The 18,846-nt window shown below is 41.4% G+C and overlaps 1 protein-coding gene across 1 annotated transcript in view; it reads right to left on the minus strand.

Annotated features, from left to right (window-relative positions):
* The window catches only part of PRKAG2 (protein kinase AMP-activated non-catalytic subunit gamma 2), a 221,023-nt gene extending 208,778 nt beyond the window's left edge, over positions 1-12,245 (minus strand). Inside the window, exon 1 of the mRNA XM_086741804.1 lies at positions 11,679-12,245. Within this exon, the coding sequence (XP_086597930.1) occupies positions 11,679-11,780 (102 nt within the window). The 5' untranslated portion in view covers positions 11,781-12,245. The remainder of the gene's footprint in view (positions 1-11,678) is intronic.
* Positions 12,246-18,846: the final 6,601 nt, after the last annotated feature.

Here is an 18,846-nt window from a genome sequence, read left to right on the forward strand (position 1 = left end):
TATTTGTTTTCACACAGTCATTTCCACACCAAGACACATTTCCATTCCCCCCTCCCTCCTTCTGCTTTTGTATTCCATCGTCCACATCAACAATTAGTGGAAGCGACTGGCTGTGCCTCTTCACATTGTTCACAGACTTTTCTCTCCCCCAGTGAGCTCTGAAGACCATGCGTTATTTGACATGACATGACTTGGAGGCCTCCTACAGCAACGGCCGTACGCTGGGAAGCAGAGCGAGACAAGGAAGAAATTTAGTGCTGGTTACAACTGTCTCGGACAGTAGGACTCAAATTAATACGTGTTAATCTTTTAGCACAATAGCTCAGGTGACTGGACTTTATATTACTCAGTCTTGTAAACCAAAAAAACCCATACCCCATCAGAAATAAAAACAGCCTAAAGGTCAAGATACAAAGTCAGCTCATTGTTCTATTTGTTTGGTGACATTAAAACACAGGATATGAAATTGAAAATAATGTTAGTACAACTAGAAACTAACTCCACATGTTTTAACATCAGGCAGAGGCATATTCATAATGTGGAGTTTTTTTCTGAAATAATTAAATACGTATTGCATTTTCCATCACAGCTCATTTCTCTGAAACACGAGCAATTTGCCATCTTGTACGTACACACCGAATGTATTCAGTTTATAGTAAACAGCTGCACACAGGGCAGCTCTCCTTCATACACACACACACACACAGAGGTTCTGCACGTGTGTCCTTACATGTTTTTTAAATTAACCCAGTCAAGTGCACAGAACATTCAGGACCATAAAGCATAATCAAAGATACCTACTGCTCTCTGGAAATGAACTCTTGGAAATATCTTCTCTGAAAATGGATCTTAATATTTCCACTCATTTTGTTGCTAAAGTACAGAGAAATTAGATTTTAACATTCATCTAAGAGAAAGTGATCCCCAAATATATGTCCCCAGATGTTCAGCTTGTGTGTTCTAACTCTCATCCACTACAGTGCATATACTGAACGCTGATATTACCAGTCTTTGCTGTTCACATGTGTGCCTCTTCCTCAGTAATTGCAACCCAAATACAGCCAAAGCTAAAAGCTTGTTTTACAACTGATATACAGAGAGAAATTTCAACGACTAAGCTGGTTACCGCATCAGCTTCTCACAACCTGAGGAGCTCCCCTGTGTCCTCCCGTCTCTCTACAGTGACCTTGACAAGCAGCAGCCCCTAAAACAATGACAACAACTTGCAAAAATTCCAGTAGCTCCAAATACTTTTAAACCCAAATATCTCTGCTTCATAAACATGCTAACAAAACATATATAGAGATTATGGCAGTGAAATACATATTTTCCTTGTAAAATAATTATATTTGACAGTAATTTTTATATAACTATCCACAGTAAGTATAAACACATTAAACACCTACAGTAGTTCACAACATATTTTGAAAGTTTATGTAGGTAAAAAATATATAAATAAAAAAATCATCTGAAATTGTAAATGAGTGCAGCTTTTTCTCAAGTTACACTGAAAAGCTGAAGGGAGCAGAAAAGGAATTTCTTTCTGAAGTCTTTATCATATGTAATAGTTGGTCACTCTCAGACTTTAGCATGTCACAACAGATTGCGCTGCACTACGTATCAGTATTAGTTTCTGTCTTTATCATCAAGAGAACAGCTGCTATTTATCTCTTCCCAAATTACTTCCTGGTATTACTTTCACTCTCTTTTCCATAAAAAAAAAAAACAAGCTCTGATTTGGGTTTTTCCGGGGTTTTCTTTCCATTTTAGCTATTAGGTGCAAGAGAATGTAATTGGGAGTGGAAAAGTAGGAAAATCACCTTCTGTTTTGTAATACAGATATAAATAACAGAGGGGGAAGAATGGCATCATGAAAGCTTTAAAGATGTAAAGTTTGATTTTTCGAGTGTATTTAAGCACATTCTGACGCAGGCAGACCAGTAGATCTTCAAATACTGCAAAGCGACCTAAACTGCTTAAATTATTTTGAAAATCTCATCTTTCTAAACTACTAGGCTTCTTACCACCTGCTCTTTTTTTTTCTCAAAGATTAATCTTGCGAATGGCATTTCAAGTAAACTTGAGTCATCTGTTCTCAGATTTTTGGATCTCAGATTATAGACAGATGGACAATCTGAAGCAAACAAGGCTTACCAAGTTACCAGTCACTTGTGGTATCTGACAATGTACACCATGAAAATAAAACATGTTGGCTAACTAAGAAGGCATTGTAAAGCAACGTGCTTTACTCAGCATTGTAGTGGGACAGGAGGATGCACACAGTCTGTTGATAAAGCCAAACTGGAGAAGAGCGGCTTGCTTTGCCTTGCTAACTATTGGTTGAGGTCCACCAGGAAAACTGATGGATACTGGGTGAAAAACATTCTTGTCTTACTAAGTAATGGAGACTAGCCCCCTACACGTTAAATAAGGTATGTTTGCTTTTTTCTTGACTTCAGTGTTTTACAGCTGAAAACCAGAAGAGTTAATTTAACAGCAACTTTCACATGCCAAGTGATGCTGCCTCCACAGGTCTGCCACAGTGAAAGGAGCCAGAACTCTTTAAGTACACATTACAGAAAAAAAATTTGAAGTAATTGCAGTTTTTGAATTACTGGTATTATTTTACAAAGAAAAATGCTGGCATGTACCCTCCTGCCTCTGCATAGCTTACAGTGTACACTCATTCTCAAAACCATAAAAAAATAAGGAAAATGTATAATTAATTGTAACACAACAAAAAGAAGTCTATTAAATTAGTATTTACCTTTAACATCAACTGGCTAAATAAAAGGGCAAAGAGAACAGCTGAATAACATCTTCTACCTCCCATTCATTTCAGGCTATAAATCTTATGTTTATGAATAATGTTGGCTCAACTTTTCAGCTGGCAGAAGCTCTCTCATTTTCCCATAAAAATGTAGAGCTGATCTAACACTAGTGGAAGGAGTATCCAAGAAGAATAGCGTTGAGACCATGCTGGTATTTTCCTGCACTAGCTGGCAGCAGAATTGGGGAATGCCCAGCTCCAGCAACTGGAAGAACAAGTCAGTGGAGTGCAGGAATAGAGAGGATACCTGAAAATTCTTTGGAGGGTGCTGTAGGTTGAACATGGCCGATAAAGCATTGTTTTGGATGTCCCAAAGCCCATCTGCTTGAGTTTATAGACAACTACATGCTAAGTGGCTGCAGATGCCTTGTTTCAAGAACTCTACCACTGATGAGCTACCAGCTATTCAGAAAAAAAAAAAAAAAAAAAAAAAAAAAACAACCAACCAAACAAACAAAACCCCCAAAAAACTACCATTTCACAACTTTCAACAACTACATGAACAAATGGAGGGTGTGATAATTAGGCACACTCACGCAGTACCACTTTTGATGCTGCAAGTTAATATAGTCTCCTCTAATTTATCTAATATCCTCAATCCTTGGTCTTCCTGATCAGACTGTCAAAAGAATTGTAATAGTATTACTTTAGGACATGGCACAACTGTGTGTAGAAATAAAACTGGAATATTTTCATTTCACATGTATTTTCAAAAAGCAAGAGAAAAAAATACTTTCCCTCACTGCCGACTTAGGCTGAGCTTGTACATGGATCCTTATGGAACAAATTCCATAGGAAGAAGAATGGGATTATTGTTAAGATAAGTGAACTAGGTCTCAAGACTTCATGAGTCCAACTGTCACACTCCCGTACAACATAGTGCAAGTTGCTTAAACTCCGACCACCTACTTGAATATCAGTACTGCAGGGACAACACAGTTTTCTTTCACACACCTCCAGTCTGTAACATCTATCAAGGCTTTAAATACTTTAGAGATTTTGTCTTTACTGATATATGCATCCTTATGCACACATAGACATCTAGCTGAACATTCAGTCATGAATGGAAAGAATGTCCCATAAGATGTTTCAGTATTTCACTGTGGCACACTGATAAGTCAAAAGTAGAACGTAGTTTACCTGCCACCATGTTAAAACAATGAAAAGATGAAACAAAAATTCTTATTCTTTTGTTCTTTATGTGTGGAGTATTCTTTGTGGTCCTCAAGCTTCAGCCATTCATTAATGGAAAGCTTACTCTTCGGACTCTTGGACTCTTTTCTGTCCAACCTCAGGCAATACAGCAGATAGAGATTCAAATAGCTAGGTGGTGATGTAGTGCTCTTATCCCTGAACTGTCTTTCCTCATGCCTCTTGGTTCAGATCATACTTACAACACAGAAGCCATGATTAATACTCAGTAACAGCAAATCCCCCTCCAATTAATTTATGTAAAAGGCATGACAACGCATAATGAAAGCCACATTCCAGAAGACTCAACGCTCTACTGAGAAGCTGGCAAGCTCCCATACATACTGTGATAACACTGACTAAGTACCATTTTTTATCACTTCCCTACTGTCCCCTTATTCCACACGCCTTGTTGGGACCATTGTGTCCAGTTTTTACGCCCATCTCAGAGCATGATTTTCCCAGAAGTCTCTACACTACATGGCCAAATCCAGTTTCACTCCCCAGATGGATACTATGCTTTTGGGACAAGATCCAACCAGCTGTGAAGTTAAATTCAATGTGCCTATGTGCTGGCCAAACAATATTTAGTCTCAATGAGCTTTCACTTGCCCAAATAAATTACTTCAGAGCAGTGAAAGTTGTGCAGTTTCCATACTTGGAGATATTCAAAATCTGATGGGCCACAGTCCTGAGCAACCTACTCCAGCTGACTGCAGGGTCAGCAGGAGGATTGGACTAGACAGTCTCCAGGTCTCTTCCAACTTCAACTGTTCCATGATTCTGTAAAAACACTTGTTAGCAGTTACATCTTTTAAAGGCCACATCACCAAAAGCGAGACAACACAGGCTTAGCAAACATATTAAATGCACAACTATTTAAAGGCATAGACAGTCCTGAATCTGTGGAAACTTGGCAAAGATTATGGCTAGGTAGCAAAAACAGAGTCATTGCGATACACTTCAGGATTCTATGCATAATTCCAGGTGTCTTTTCTGATTTCCATGTGAAGTCCATTCAAAATAAGTGGCATGCAGGTAACAATCCATTTCTTCCACTAGACACGTTATAGGCAATGCTAAGGGCACCTGTTTAGTCCATCACAGTCTTACAACTACACCTTTCCAATGGAGAGCTTGTCTTCATCGTGATGTTTCTTCATGCTTGGATCCAAATTTTAGCCCTAATCTAGCTCACCAAGTATTAACTTCTAAAATTTCTCAAAAAACATGTTTCCAAACTTTTCTAAAGAAATCAACAGGCACACAACTTCCACAAACCAGATCCAAACTCAGTGATTCACAAAAGACAATTGAGCAGGAAAACCCTGAGTGTTGTGCTGTAAGCCAGCACTCTGACCACTCAGCTTTTCTTTCTTCAGCCTCCAGAAGCAGAATATTTTCTTATTTTCATGGTTCCAGCAGCATTACTGACATGAAAAGATAACTCAAAATTGCACAATGCTTGTTGTGAGTAAATGATGATAAAGGCTTCATAACACAGCAGATAAGGGTTATAATGCACACATTTCCTCTTAATGAAACTCCAGGTCTATGAATGTGTTCTCCAGCAGCTTAAAAAAAGGCATATAGCTCTATCACCCTGACTGCAAAAATAGATTAAGTCTTCAGCTTATGACACAGGTTCTGGTTTTGGAGCATAAGGTCACAGGCACCCTTTACAATAATGACCATAAGGTCTGAACAATCAGAGTGAGTAATATAAATGACAACCATGAAACACATAATGCAATGCATTTGCTATGCATCCCACTAAGTCACGCTTACATAATGTAATTTACTGTCATGCTAAATTATATGAAAATTTAAAGAACCCTATACACCATTCTATGAATCCTCAATGTCAAAAACGGAAGTACCATGGTATGTTTTGGTTCTCTACCACGTAAATACTGCTTTCACGCTTTGACGATTTCATATGTAGCTATATGCAAACAATTTAAGAGTGACAGTATTACAGAAGCAAGCAGGAAACTGAAGCATTGTATTTCAGTTCCTGCCAACACCTAAAGAATAAACACAAAAATCAGTCTGCAGCAGGAATTGTCATCGACATCGGTGTTTCGACTCACTGCTAGCACAAGAAATAGTTCAGCAGTAGCATAACACTGTATCACCAAACCACCAATAATATTTTATATTGATTGATGGCTTCTTATATTCATGTGTATACATAAATTCTCCTTTCCAGGAGAAAAAATGTACTCCATTCAAGATACATTCAACCTGCTTTTTCTTTTTGTCTTTGAAGACATGCATAAGTCTCCTTATTTGCTAGGCTATAACACTTTCTCCAGCGCATCTACAGTGCAAACAATAGTAGAAAATTGAGACAGCCATCCTCTGCAACCAGATCAGGCTCTGAAAGCAGGCTAATTGTCAAAGCCCGATGATCAGTCTAAGGTAATGTAGCCCACAAAGGGGTTATTTCTGTGCCAGACAGACATATTCTGTGACATCTGTCTGCTACTGATGTCATCTTGATGCTTCATTTCTCTTGTAGCCAACTCTGCTATTTTGTTATTCCCTATGCATGGGATGCCTTCTGATACAAACTCAGCTCTTCTTCAAAGGAATGAGAATTCTGTGTGGTACTTCACTCACATGGACATTCATAATTTGGTCTAGCAACAGCCACGCGAACACAGTTTTGGCTCCTTTGTACTCCCATCAGCCCTGCCAAGCCAGCACATAACTGTCCATAGATTATCAACAAAATTATTGTTGAATAGTGTCTTCAGAATAGTGTCAAATTCTGCCTCCATTCACATCTGAGCAGCTCCCTTGAGTGCAATGTGGTGCCCAGATGAAACTGGGCATAGGTTGAACCTTGCAGATCTGTGACAGGTACTGGAGCCTCCCAGGTGGAGATCAGTACTTTCCACTTCACTCCTGATCTCTGACATTTTCTTCTGTTTCAGTAATTCCCAGTACCTGCATGGTGTGAGTAACCTTGACAAGGCCAACAGTCTCACCAACCACGTTTCTTTGAAGTTTCTTCCACATTCACAACTTTTTCCTCCAGGGAAATCCACACTCCTCTGAGCCCACAGTCCTCAGTACTTTTCAATAAGCTGATGATCAGTTTGTGTTATGCTTTAAAACCAAAAAGACTAAGAGCTTCTTTAATTACTGTGGCAGCGATTATGATTGCAAACATGAATCCTTTCTTTATTTTTTCTTTCAGATAGATGTGAAGTGCAATCTCAAAGCTCCTGAGCAAATATCTCTTGCCCTTTCAGATCCTTATATATCGGCCCTTCAGGGAGGAATCCAAATTTAAGCTTCAAGGCCACAGAGGCTCAAGACAACTCAGAGTCTGCCCTATGAGAGCAAGGGGGAGGACAGCTGCAGATTTAATTTTAAGAAACATTTCTGTCTCCTCTGTCTCCCTCTCCCCCCACCTCCTTCTCACAAGAAAACATTTTTTTTCGTTCTTAGATCACATTAGAAGCCAATTCCCTCATCTCCTTTGAAAGAACTGACCAGTTTATTCCTCATCATTTAGCTTCCTAAAGTGATCCTTAGACTGAAGTGCTGTTCTCATCCGCCCACCCAGCAATGATTGGGAGACAATAAGCACCCTGCGAAAACCGTGACAGAACAAAATAATTTCACAGTGATTTATTAGGCATGCAGCCATTAATGACTTTGCAAGTGTGGAAAGCACGATGGAGGGGCAGAGCCTGAGCCAACACTAGCTGTCAGAACATCATTGTCGTCTATCGGGTTAGAAATATTTAAGCCATCTGATGTTTCAGCCTGGCATCCCAACATAACAACAGGCCTGGAAACAGCAATAAATTTGCACATTGAGGAGCCTGTTCAAAGTCAGAGAGGCTGACAAAGAAATGGGAAAAAGTGTACAGAGCTGTTTTTTTGTGTGACATTGAAAATAAAGGGTCATGATCTCCAAGAGCATCCTTCCAGTGCATCAACTCTGCTGTCAAAGCTGAAGTATCAGAGGCAACAGACACTTCACTGAACTGAAAGATGTTTTTATATTCATTTGTAGATGTTATTTTTGTCCTTATTGTGAAAAAAAACTCTTTGTTCTTCCAAACAAAAAGTCACCTTGTGATGCATTTGGGAAAAATCCAAGGAAGTACCAAGGTTCTGCAGTTCCCACCTCCTGGGAGCAGCAGGTGTTTGGCTCTTGCCATGGTGAAGCTCTTGAGACAGGCTCTGCCCTTGGTTGCGCTAGTGTAAATAATGTAACTTTGCTGGCACTGCCTGAACTATCCCAGTTGAAATTCAAAGTAAGCAAGAGTAGAATCTCTCCTCTTTTTGTAGCAACATGGAATTACAATGGTAAGGTTAACTTTAGAACCGATCGATTTTGCAAGATGACAAAAGAACATACTGATCTCACCGCTGTGAGCTCCTACTCAGCAGGCAATTGCATCCCATCTTAGAACAGAGTTTTAAAAACGCTCAAGGCAATGCGCAAGCATTATCTTCTAATGGCTTAAAATGGAATTCTATAACGCTAATGTCTTCATATTGCAGAAGTGATCCATCTAGAGAGCAAAGATTTCTATCCAAATCTGTAGCAGCTTGCAGGGATGTTTGGACCAGAAATTTCCATTTACGCATCTCTAATTTCAAGACTTCAGAACATACTACTGACGGAGGTTACTATGACCTCTACTTTACAAAAGCTTTATGGTCCACCTAAGTAACTAGTGTTTTAGTCAGTTGTGTATTTGCAAAGAAAACAACAAACAAGAAGTTGTTCAATCAGTCCAGCAATGTAGCAAATACTTCCCTGCCCTGCTAACAGAATACAGTGGCCCCCACTTTACTCTTGGCTACTGAACGACAAATGCAGAGCCGCTAGGAAACCCAGCTGGCAGGAACTTGGTGGTCTACTACTGCTTCCAGAAGCAAGGAACACCCACTTGTACTGAAGGAGACTGAGCACAGAAAGAAGGTGAAAATAGCGTTTCCAGACTTTTTGTATCATGTCTTGTTCTTACTTGAGAAAGATGTACCTGATAAATGCCCTGGAGTGTTGCAAGACACAAAACCAGCTTTCTTAAATTGATCCATTTTTCCCACTGTCACAAGCAAACCCAAAAAAATAAAAATATATGGGAGAGGGAAGAAAAGCATACAATTTTTTTTTCAGACATGCCTATTATTCCATAGTCCTTTAACCTAATTGCAGCGTATTTTGCATTATTCTTTTCTTTTGCACAATATTTGTCCTTCTTACTTTTTCAGTTAGCATTTCTATGTGACTAATAAATATGTTTTAGAGTAGCCTGCATCACAATAGTACCTTTCTGTCCCACTGCTTTCTCTTCCAGAATTGACTCCTCTCTCCCCTCCTACTCAGACCTTGTTAGTCCTTCTCTTGTTCCTAATTTGAAGATCTCAATGAGCAAGAATTACATGTCTCAGCAATAAACATGATCTCACAGCAAAACAAAGAAGAGGATGAACAAAATAAAAATTACTGTCTGGTGAAAGCTCCCTTGACAACTACAGCTACACTGACAGGCGCCACTGAAATAATAGGAATGATGCTTCAAAACAACAGCCAAGAAAACGTTATGAAAGAGAAAAAAAAAAACAGTCTAAATGGATCTTTTCAAATGCAGATTCCACTCTCAAATGAGGAGAATGAGAAAAATGTTCTTTCTTATAGCACAGTCATATTTAAACTCTACTAGATAACAGAAAACCAACAAAAATGTGAGTACAGCCTGAAAGACCCTAAGTCCAGTAGTCCATTTCAGGAATGCTAGAATGATGCAGAACGGAACAGAAGGATCATATTTTGGGGATGGAAAGGAGGGATGGAAGGTGTTATCTCATTACCAAATCTTGAATTGCTTCCAGCTGGGTGAACAATAAAACCCATGTCGACTTCAGTGCAATATTAGGCATTCGCAGGTTTGTGTCTGAGTAACTACTACTACCAAGGTGACAAACTGCATAGCAAAGAAGCCAAGAGATTAATTAAGATGAAAAATTACAGCCCACTACTAACGATGTTCCATCTAAGAGAGAACTAAGGCAACAGTCACGAAGAAAGGCTGTCTACAGTCTTAGGGAGGCAATTAGGAGAAAGCATTAGCCTTTATCTGTCCATAATTCTTAAGTGTGAACAAGTTACTTGGGCACTTTTTCCACCTTAGCTTCACAACAAGAGATCCAGCTGCACAGAGGTCCCCGGCTAGACTGAGTCAGAGGTGGGGGCTATGGAAAGAGATGGCAGAGACAATGCAGCAGGCAGGGTGGAAAGGAATATGCTGCACAGGGTGAGTCGCGCTTTGTGTGGTACATTTGATTTTCTCAGTATTTTACATCCCTATTGTGAAGTACTACTGGTAACATGGCAAAGATTATTGCCTAAAACTCCAGTCACAAATGCATAGGCAACACCCATGCTAGCAGAAACAGACCCTTTTCTCCTAGAACGGAACGCACTCAGAGCTCCAGAAGTTTGGCTTAGGCTCCTGGGCTTGCATTCCTCTCCGGAGAAAAATGAAATCTGCAGAAGAGCCATGTATTTCTCCTCCATTTTATTCCACACACTCAAGACACCTAATAAATTTGCTTTGACTTCTTATTCTTCCCTAAAACAAAGGAAAAACTTAGAACCAGAAATATCTTTTTGCTCCCTAGTGGCCCGGCAGAGACACGTGTAGGACTGTTTCCCACTTTTATATAATGAGATTTTAAAAAAAACCAATCCCAAAACAACAAAACAGATCGCACAGAAAAAGATAGAGTGATTCTGCCATTTCTTGCCAGAAGCACTGAAACCAAAAGCACATCAGGACTGAGAATAAAAAACTAAGTATTTACACAGATAATAAAAACATCCTAATAGTAAAGAAAAACAATAATCAAAGTTTTGAAAGGCATGTAAACTGAAAACAGAGCCAGCCAGCCTTTTAGTGCTCACTGGGAATAGAGAGAAACTTTTGGTCTGAAGTTATTCTGTATCTGTATAATATAGTTTCTTGCATGTTTCTTTACAGTGTGGATATACAAAACAGAACGGAGTCAGTGAACAGACTGCACGGCTCGTGAGTCTGCTCCACCATAGCCATGCAACTGTTGCTGCTCTTTCGGCAACAAACAGACTGCTTGTGTCCCAATCTGAGCAAGCTCTGGCTTCCTCAGCCCTGGGAAATTCAGATATGGATTAGTCTTGAGAGAGGGATGAGTCAGATTAAAACACTCTGATTCAGCCTCAAGGCACGGACAGTTCCCAGAGCCAAACCTGGGGATGTCGAGGTCAGCATTTGGGGGTGAACAGACCATTCGCTAAACCATACTGTGAGCCTGCGTGTGACCTGGATGAGGCAAACCCACAGCCCAGGACAGCAGAGCAGTGGTGCAGTGAACTTACCCTCACTCCTCTGTCCCACAACCACTACACCCCAAGCTCCCAGCACTGCATGGGGGGCAGAGATCAGGCCCCTCCAACCCACCCAAGATGTGGTGACTTGCCTGTTGCATGGGCTGCACCCCAGCCCAGTATCCCCCCAAATCCACACCTCAGTTGCAGGAAAAACCTCTCCCTGCTTTTCGCTGCACTGCATGTTAGAGCAAAACATGCCCCAGTGCCCAAGCCACACCAGCTGCTGACGGGGAGGAAGAGCAAGGAGTCACTTACGGGGATGTGCACTCGCAACATGAGTTTCTTCTGGCTGGAGCTTTTCCTGCTGCTGTTGCTGCTGGAGGCATCTTTCTTCTTGTCCATGGCAGTGCTTCCCATCCCTTCACCCAGGCGTGGTGCTGAGCGATGGATCTGGAGAGGAAGGCTCCTCTTCTAACCTCACTGTCCCACCGGCCGCAGTTACTCCAGGCTCCTTATTTTCTTTTTCCTTTTTTTTTTTTTTTTTTTTTTTTTTTTAATGGCCTTAGGAAATAGGGGTGGGGGGAGGATAGGAGAAGCAGAGGGAAGGGGAGGAGTTTCTCCAGCTCCGGCCTTTAATCCCAGCGGCGAGGTGTCAGGGGGGAACTTCTCAAGCGCATGAGATGCCCTTACAAACGCTGTTCGTTTTCTGACTCTTCCGCCCTTTCAAAAATATCCGGAGCATCCTGGGGGGGTGAGAAAGTTTCCTTCCCCTCGCCCAGCCCGGCAGCACTCTCTCCGAGAGAAGAAACAAACAAAAAAAAAAAAAAACAAAAAAAAAAGAAAAAAAAAACACCCAAACGCCACAAAAACCCGAAAAGGGGGAAGGCGCTCGGGCGAGCTCCTGGCAGAGCGGCGGCCGCGGAGCACGAGCGCGGGTGTCCCGCGTGGGCCGGCTCCACGCCCCGCGGGGAGCTCGGCCGGGGAGGGAGGAGGTGCCCGGGCGCTGCCCAGAGCCCCGCCGGCTCCCCAGGAAGTGCAAACCGAGCGAAACACAACTTTTCCCCGCGCCGAGCTCCGCAGCCCTCCGCCTGCCCCGGGCCGTCCTGCCGGCCCCTCTTGGGAGGGGGGCGAGAGGGTGGGAGCTGGGGCTGTGCCCGCATCCCCCAAGATGTGGGGAGGGGGGGAGGCGAAAAAACGGAGTTTCACCTTGCCAAAAACGCGCAAAGGCTGCCCGCAGCCCCCGCCTGGCTCCCTCCGGCCGGGCAAAACCTGCGGGCTGCCTTCCCTCCGGCGGCCGGGGAACCGCTGCCAAGCCCGGGAGGGCCCCACGCCGCTCTGGAGCGCAGGTTTTTCCGCTCCCACCCTGCAACAAGCCTTCAAAGGCGAGCAGAAATTCAGCCGAGCGAAAAGAGGCAGATCACACCCCGCGGGCAAACGATTTTGGCGTTCGAGAGGGTCGGGAAATGAAAAGCTTTCAAAATCCACTTCACCTGTGGCGGAGCCGGTTGCTGGTGCTTGGGAGGGCGCTGGGTTGCAGCTACAGAGCGGAGCCGTGCCAGTGCCACCCCTGCTGCCGGGCAGGCTCTCGGGGCTGAGGTTTTTGGACAGCAGAGAGAGATGTCTGCCTTACAACAGCAGGTGGTTTTCATCCACATAGAAACATACATTCTGGATCAAAATAGGAGGTTTTGGTTTCGAAGTGACTCTTCTTCCCTTGACAATCTCTGCAGCGTTTTACACTGTCTGAATTTGGCAATTAGACCGAGCCTGTACAGCCACTGACCTTTGATCACGCCATCCAAACACAAATTTTCACTGCGGTCCAAGCTGTGCATATAGGTATTCATGGAGTCCACACCGTAATTACCTCTATCAGATCTTACAGGAGTCTATAAAACAATAATTTGTCAGCATCGAGGGGAGAAGGGGAAGCGTTTTCCACTAAAATCTTATCTTCTGAAAAAATACAGGATTGCAATGGCTGTCTTCAAGAAGTAGAAGAATTCAGGTTTATTTCCCTTCTTATGGAAGTCTCAGGATTGAACAGATGCAAAGCTAGGTCAGGTATAAAGCCTGTAGTCACTTCTGTAAAACTATACAGAATCAAATAAAAATATGAACCCTCCTTTTTAATGTTATCTATAACTGTCCTATAGGTTCCTACAGGGCATCATGGAATGAAACAGATCCAGAAATGAGACCACAGGGGTTAACAACATTGTCACTGGATCAGAACGGGATAGTAACGGCACAGACAAACAATGCCCCCAGGCAGTAAACGGTGCCTGGGGCAGCCCGGGAGTCCCCCCCCCAAAAAAAGGAGTGGGGTCTGTCACACGCTTTCCCCCAACATTTATATAAACTCCTCTGCCAAGGGAGATGGGAATGGCTGACTCCTGGAATCAAGAAGTGAGAAAATTACTAATAAGCATTTGTATCAAAAAAGTGTCACAACATTTTTAATTGCCAGCGTGGTGTTGAAAGTTAAAAAATAAGGGGAAAAAGGTAGGATTTCTGTAGAAGGATTTTCTATGATTCTATGATTTTAGCACTAGGCACTGTAAGCAAGCAGATCTCCTGGCTGTCCTTTATTAAATTAACAAAAATTAGAGGTGGAATAAAATCTACCACATATATAACCAATTCCATTATTTATGCAGAATTGTTTCCTACAATATTATCCTTTATTTTCCACATTTACTATTTTAAATCTAAATTAACTCAATTTCTTCGTGTAGATTATTTAAATGAATAATGGTGGATAATGTAAAATAAGTTTTAGGAACTAACAAAAAGGCACTATGGCCCAACTCCCAAATCTAAAAAAAACCCCCATGAATCAGCCTCTCTCCCCATCATGATATTGCCTAAAGCATATTTATAACTTTAATAATACCACAATGTGGGGTTATTCTTATTTTTTTTGCCTTTGATCCTCTAAGATCCCAAATACGACCTTTGATCCTCAGGCATATTTTTAAATTTTTCATTGCAGCTCTGAGGATTAGAGACACATTAAAAAAAACCAAAAACAAAAACACAACAAAAAAAAACAAAGCCAAAATCCTCCTACAGCTGCTACGCTTCAGGAGTTTGACTCACCATAACATCAAGTGTTAAGAAGACCCTACTATAAAATAAAGGAATCACCAATTATTTCAGACAGTAACGCATCATATTTTTATCCTCCTTTTTTTTTTTTATCTTTCAGGGACAAATGCAGCCATCATATGAACAAGCAACATCGTAAATACTTTTAAGGAGAGATGAAATTATTTTTTCCACATTAAATCCTGTTAATTTGACTACTAACAACCATGTTTTCAGAAGCACGTAAGCATCTAAATTACCAATTTCACGGACAAATGGGTACCAAAATACTTTTGAGAATATCACCCTAAGTACTTAGAGGTTTCGTGCACCCTCGGGGCTGGGGGTGGGGGGGGGGCGAGAGGCAGCAGAAGAGGATCTCAAAACACACCAGCCTAATTTTGCCTCTCCCTAATACCATCACCAAGTCATACCTGTAACTCAGCAGAAGTAGCATGTGCATTTTGGACCACACTCCATCACTAGACTTGCCCTAGTTATTCCTCAAATACAGGTTGAGTCAATTTTTCCATAATAAATTCCCAGAGTACATTCCTAAATTTATAAAAGAGTCATAAAATTTTGCTTTGAGCCTTGGTTGTATCAATTGTAGTTGCTGTAAGTAAAATAATATGTTACCAGCTAACTTTTGTGCTGAAATTTCACATGCAATATAGAGAGATTTTTAAAATAATTTAAATTTAACTGAAAAAGTGTGTCTAAAAAAAAAGTGGTGCATGGGGAGAATTATGTGAGTTGCTGATGATTTTAAAATCTTTATTAAAACCAGCATTTTTTTGCTAATGCTTTAAAGCTTGTTGTTAGTAATATTGCCAAGCACTTACATGTTTTACTACAGAAAAAAAACAATCTATGAAAATAACTACTGTTCTTTCACTTCAGACTACATATATTAATCTTACTGTGAGCACTTCTTGTACATTTTTCACACATGCATTCTCTAAGTATTTTGCAGCCGCTAAAACCTGCAGAAGTCCCATTTTCGTTGACTGAATTTCCCGCTATAAATAATGCCTATCTTACACCAGGATAAACAGAGTAATTTCTCAGATCAACCACATCATTTCTTACGTATGTGTATACATACATTCTTACTTGGGACTCTCAAACCTTTTAAAAATGTTTCAAGGCAAATCCTTGAAAATCAATGTATTTTGGAATCTGGATGCCGAAGAACATGTCGTTGTTACTGGTATCCAGTATCCCAGCACCTACTATGCTTCCTCACAGCTAATTTTCTCTTTATTTAATTCTTATGTTAACTTTTGTCAATGTTGGTGTCCACAGTTTCTCTTCCACCTGTCCCTTTCTGCTCTGCTTCATATTCCACCTCTTTTTCTCACCTTCCATTTTTGTTCTCCAACTTTCTCTGTTCTGCAGTTTGCCCCTCACTTTCCTGAGCATGCATAAGTGAATTGTTCCGTTTCTGTTCAACATATTTATTAGATTGAATTCGACCCTGCTGCGCAGGGCTCCTTAACTTAATCAACAGTGCAATGTAATTAGCACGATGCAGTATCAGGATGCAGCAGTCCCTGCACAAGTCTTTTCTGTAGAGGCCAGTGAGGACACACACCCCTACATGTGTCTGCCCATACTCACGCTCTCACCTGCTACGCATCGACACTCAGCACAGTGTAGGAGCAGTTTTCAAGTCGGGTAGGATATAGTCAACACAAGGAAATATCTGTAGACAGCTAAATTGCATTGTTTGCAGCAAAACTGCAATTGAAATGGTCTTCCGTGGGGAAATTTGCAGGGGAAATTACAAGCCTGCCAGGAAAGCCTAAGTGGCTGAAGTAAGGTGAGATAATGAGGTTAATGAAAGAGGAACCTCTGATCCCCAGAAGGTCCTCAGGAACTTAGTAGCAGCAAAGACTGACTAATGTTTACGCTGAAGAAAAGAAGTTGTGTGGCCAGGTCGCTGCGCTTTCTCTCCAGGCTGTCAGATGCCTTCTGGTACACTGACATAAATCCTCTCTCATCACCTGAAGCCCAGCAGCACACAATGGTGTTTTAAAGCTCTGTGCTGCAGTTGAGCCATTCTGCCCTACAGCTGTCTCCCTCTTGCTCACACCATTTCTGCTGGTGTGCTGGTCACTCAAGCACCACTGCACTGATTCATCCACTGAGTCAGCGAGATGTCTTCTCATCCGGACCATAACAGAGAGGAGAGGAAGTAAGAGAGAAGCAGTTTCATAGGAACTTTCTAAGCTGTTTCTCTAATTTAATCTGACTGCTAATTTCTTTCCAAGCGACCAAAGGCAGGGGCGGATTTTTGAGTTTTCTTTCCTAAAAGTGTCTCAGTTGCAGATCTTGTGCAGCTTGACAATTGATCTTGGGTATCAAAAAGCTTCAGAAGACTTCATTTGAAATGAGTAGGCCCATGCAACAGATTAGTTTGATATGCTGAGTGCCATAGCATGGTTGGCATGGGCACTGGTGCAAGGATTGGCAGGAGGCTTCTCATTTTGCCAGCTGCAGTGCTTGCTTCGTTATCTCCCATCTTCACGGCTCCGGTCATCATCCTCCCGCAGTTGCCTGCATACTCCGTAGTACTGACACCGCAAGAACAGATGCAACCACAGTAAATCAGATGGGTGCATGATGATGTGACCTGAACCTCATTGCATGGTTCATGTTAGTGACAACACTGTGATGGTAAGTTCAGATTCTCATTTGCATTACTATAGTGTAAGAGTAATCTAAGAATAATAATCTCAGTGTCATCTCTGCATAGAAAGTTAGTGTCTGGAGACCTGATTAGGTACAAACATGAAAAACACATTTTATTTTTTGAACCACGACAGCTTGATTAATCACCTCGAAGCTGATTTTTTCCAGGTCACACAACTTCTGGTCGTTCCAAGAGCCAGGAGCTTTCCAATGATCAAAGTACCTTCTAAGATAAATAATATCTTTTTTTTTTTTTTAAATATTGGTTTCTAGATACAAAAAAAAAATTCCATTAACTGGAATGATGCTGTTCAGTCTCACATTTTCTTAGTACTGAAGAATTACAGAAGAAATGGACAAAGTCCTTTAAAGCAGCTAATTTTCTCCTTACTGATACAGGAAAATTTCTCTTGTATTTTCTACTGATTGTGATTCAGATTTTCTGGCTGTTAGGCAAACACAATACTTGGTGCTTTTTGATTTGCATATATAGGCCTACAAGTTAGACAGATAACCTCAGTCAAAATGTAATATAGCAAATTATATGCGAAAGATACTCATTTCCCATATAGTGTGATTTTTGTCAGTCCTGCAAATTAACACAGAGAAGTACAAATAGGCTTCAAGAGGAGTCTGCTTTTCATGTTCTTTTTCATTATGCAGTATGCATAATGCAGTATATTACGTTAGCTAAAAGAGCACTTAAAGGAGGCAGAGGCATAGTTCTACCAGATATGTGTGGGCACAAGAACAAAAACTGTTTTCAGCATTAAAAATCTGAAAATACTTCCACGTTCTTCTCAGTGAACTGGGAAGAATCCAGAGAGCTGGAGAATTACAAATGCACTTTCTGTGAGCCTTCTCTGTGCGATAATCTCAGAATTTATTCCTTGGCATAGAGTGTGTTTGGTCTCAGACAGTACAGTAGGCAGTAACAACACTTTTCTTCTGGAACAAAGTGGGTGAGACTGCCCCAAAACGTCAGGCTGTTACTGCTTGGTGATGCAGCTGTGGAAAAAAAAGGTGAGGTTTCCAAAAGCAATCATAAGCAGTCAATTCCAGGATGGTCTATAAGATGTCAAAGAAACAGATTTTTGCATGTGTAACTTCAGATTTATTATGCTGCAAAGTATTGGTGGCAAGGTGTCCCAGAATACTCTGCAGAGTTTTGGCTCAGGCTAACTCCCACTCTCCAAGACACTGCCAAGGCATGGTTCAGGAATTAACACTGGTCAGGGATCATTCGCAGTAGGAAGCTGGAAATGGTTGCTCTGTCTCAGAGATAAGACTTTTACTCCAAGCCTTGCTGTACCAGTTGGCCTTAAGACAAGAAAGCCATGTGAGGCCTGCATCCTGGACCTGCACTGAGAGGATGGAAATGTTAGATCCTGACTTCCCTGTGTGCTTGGGCTCTCTGCAAACAAAACTGAAGTTGCTCCTCAGACTTTTCAAGTCCCATCAGCAAACCACTGCCATAGGAAGAGACAAACACAAGGTCCTACTATATGTCTACTGTTTTCAGCAGAAAAGGAGCGATACAAGGAGGAACACTCTTCACACACCTTCACTGAGGTGTATAATGCTGAAGGTAGCAAGGGTCATAATTATTAGCAAATCATTCTGACACATGAATAGCAATGGATATATCCTGTTGAAGACTGCAGATTCCATATTACCATAGCAACAACGGAATTCC

The sequence above is a fragment of the Chlamydotis macqueenii genome, chromosome 2 (genome assembly GCF_036417535.1).
Source record: "Chlamydotis macqueenii isolate bChlMac1 chromosome 2, bChlMac1.mat, whole genome shotgun sequence".
Classification (NCBI taxonomy): domain Eukaryota; kingdom Metazoa; phylum Chordata; class Aves; order Otidiformes; family Otididae; genus Chlamydotis; species Chlamydotis macqueenii.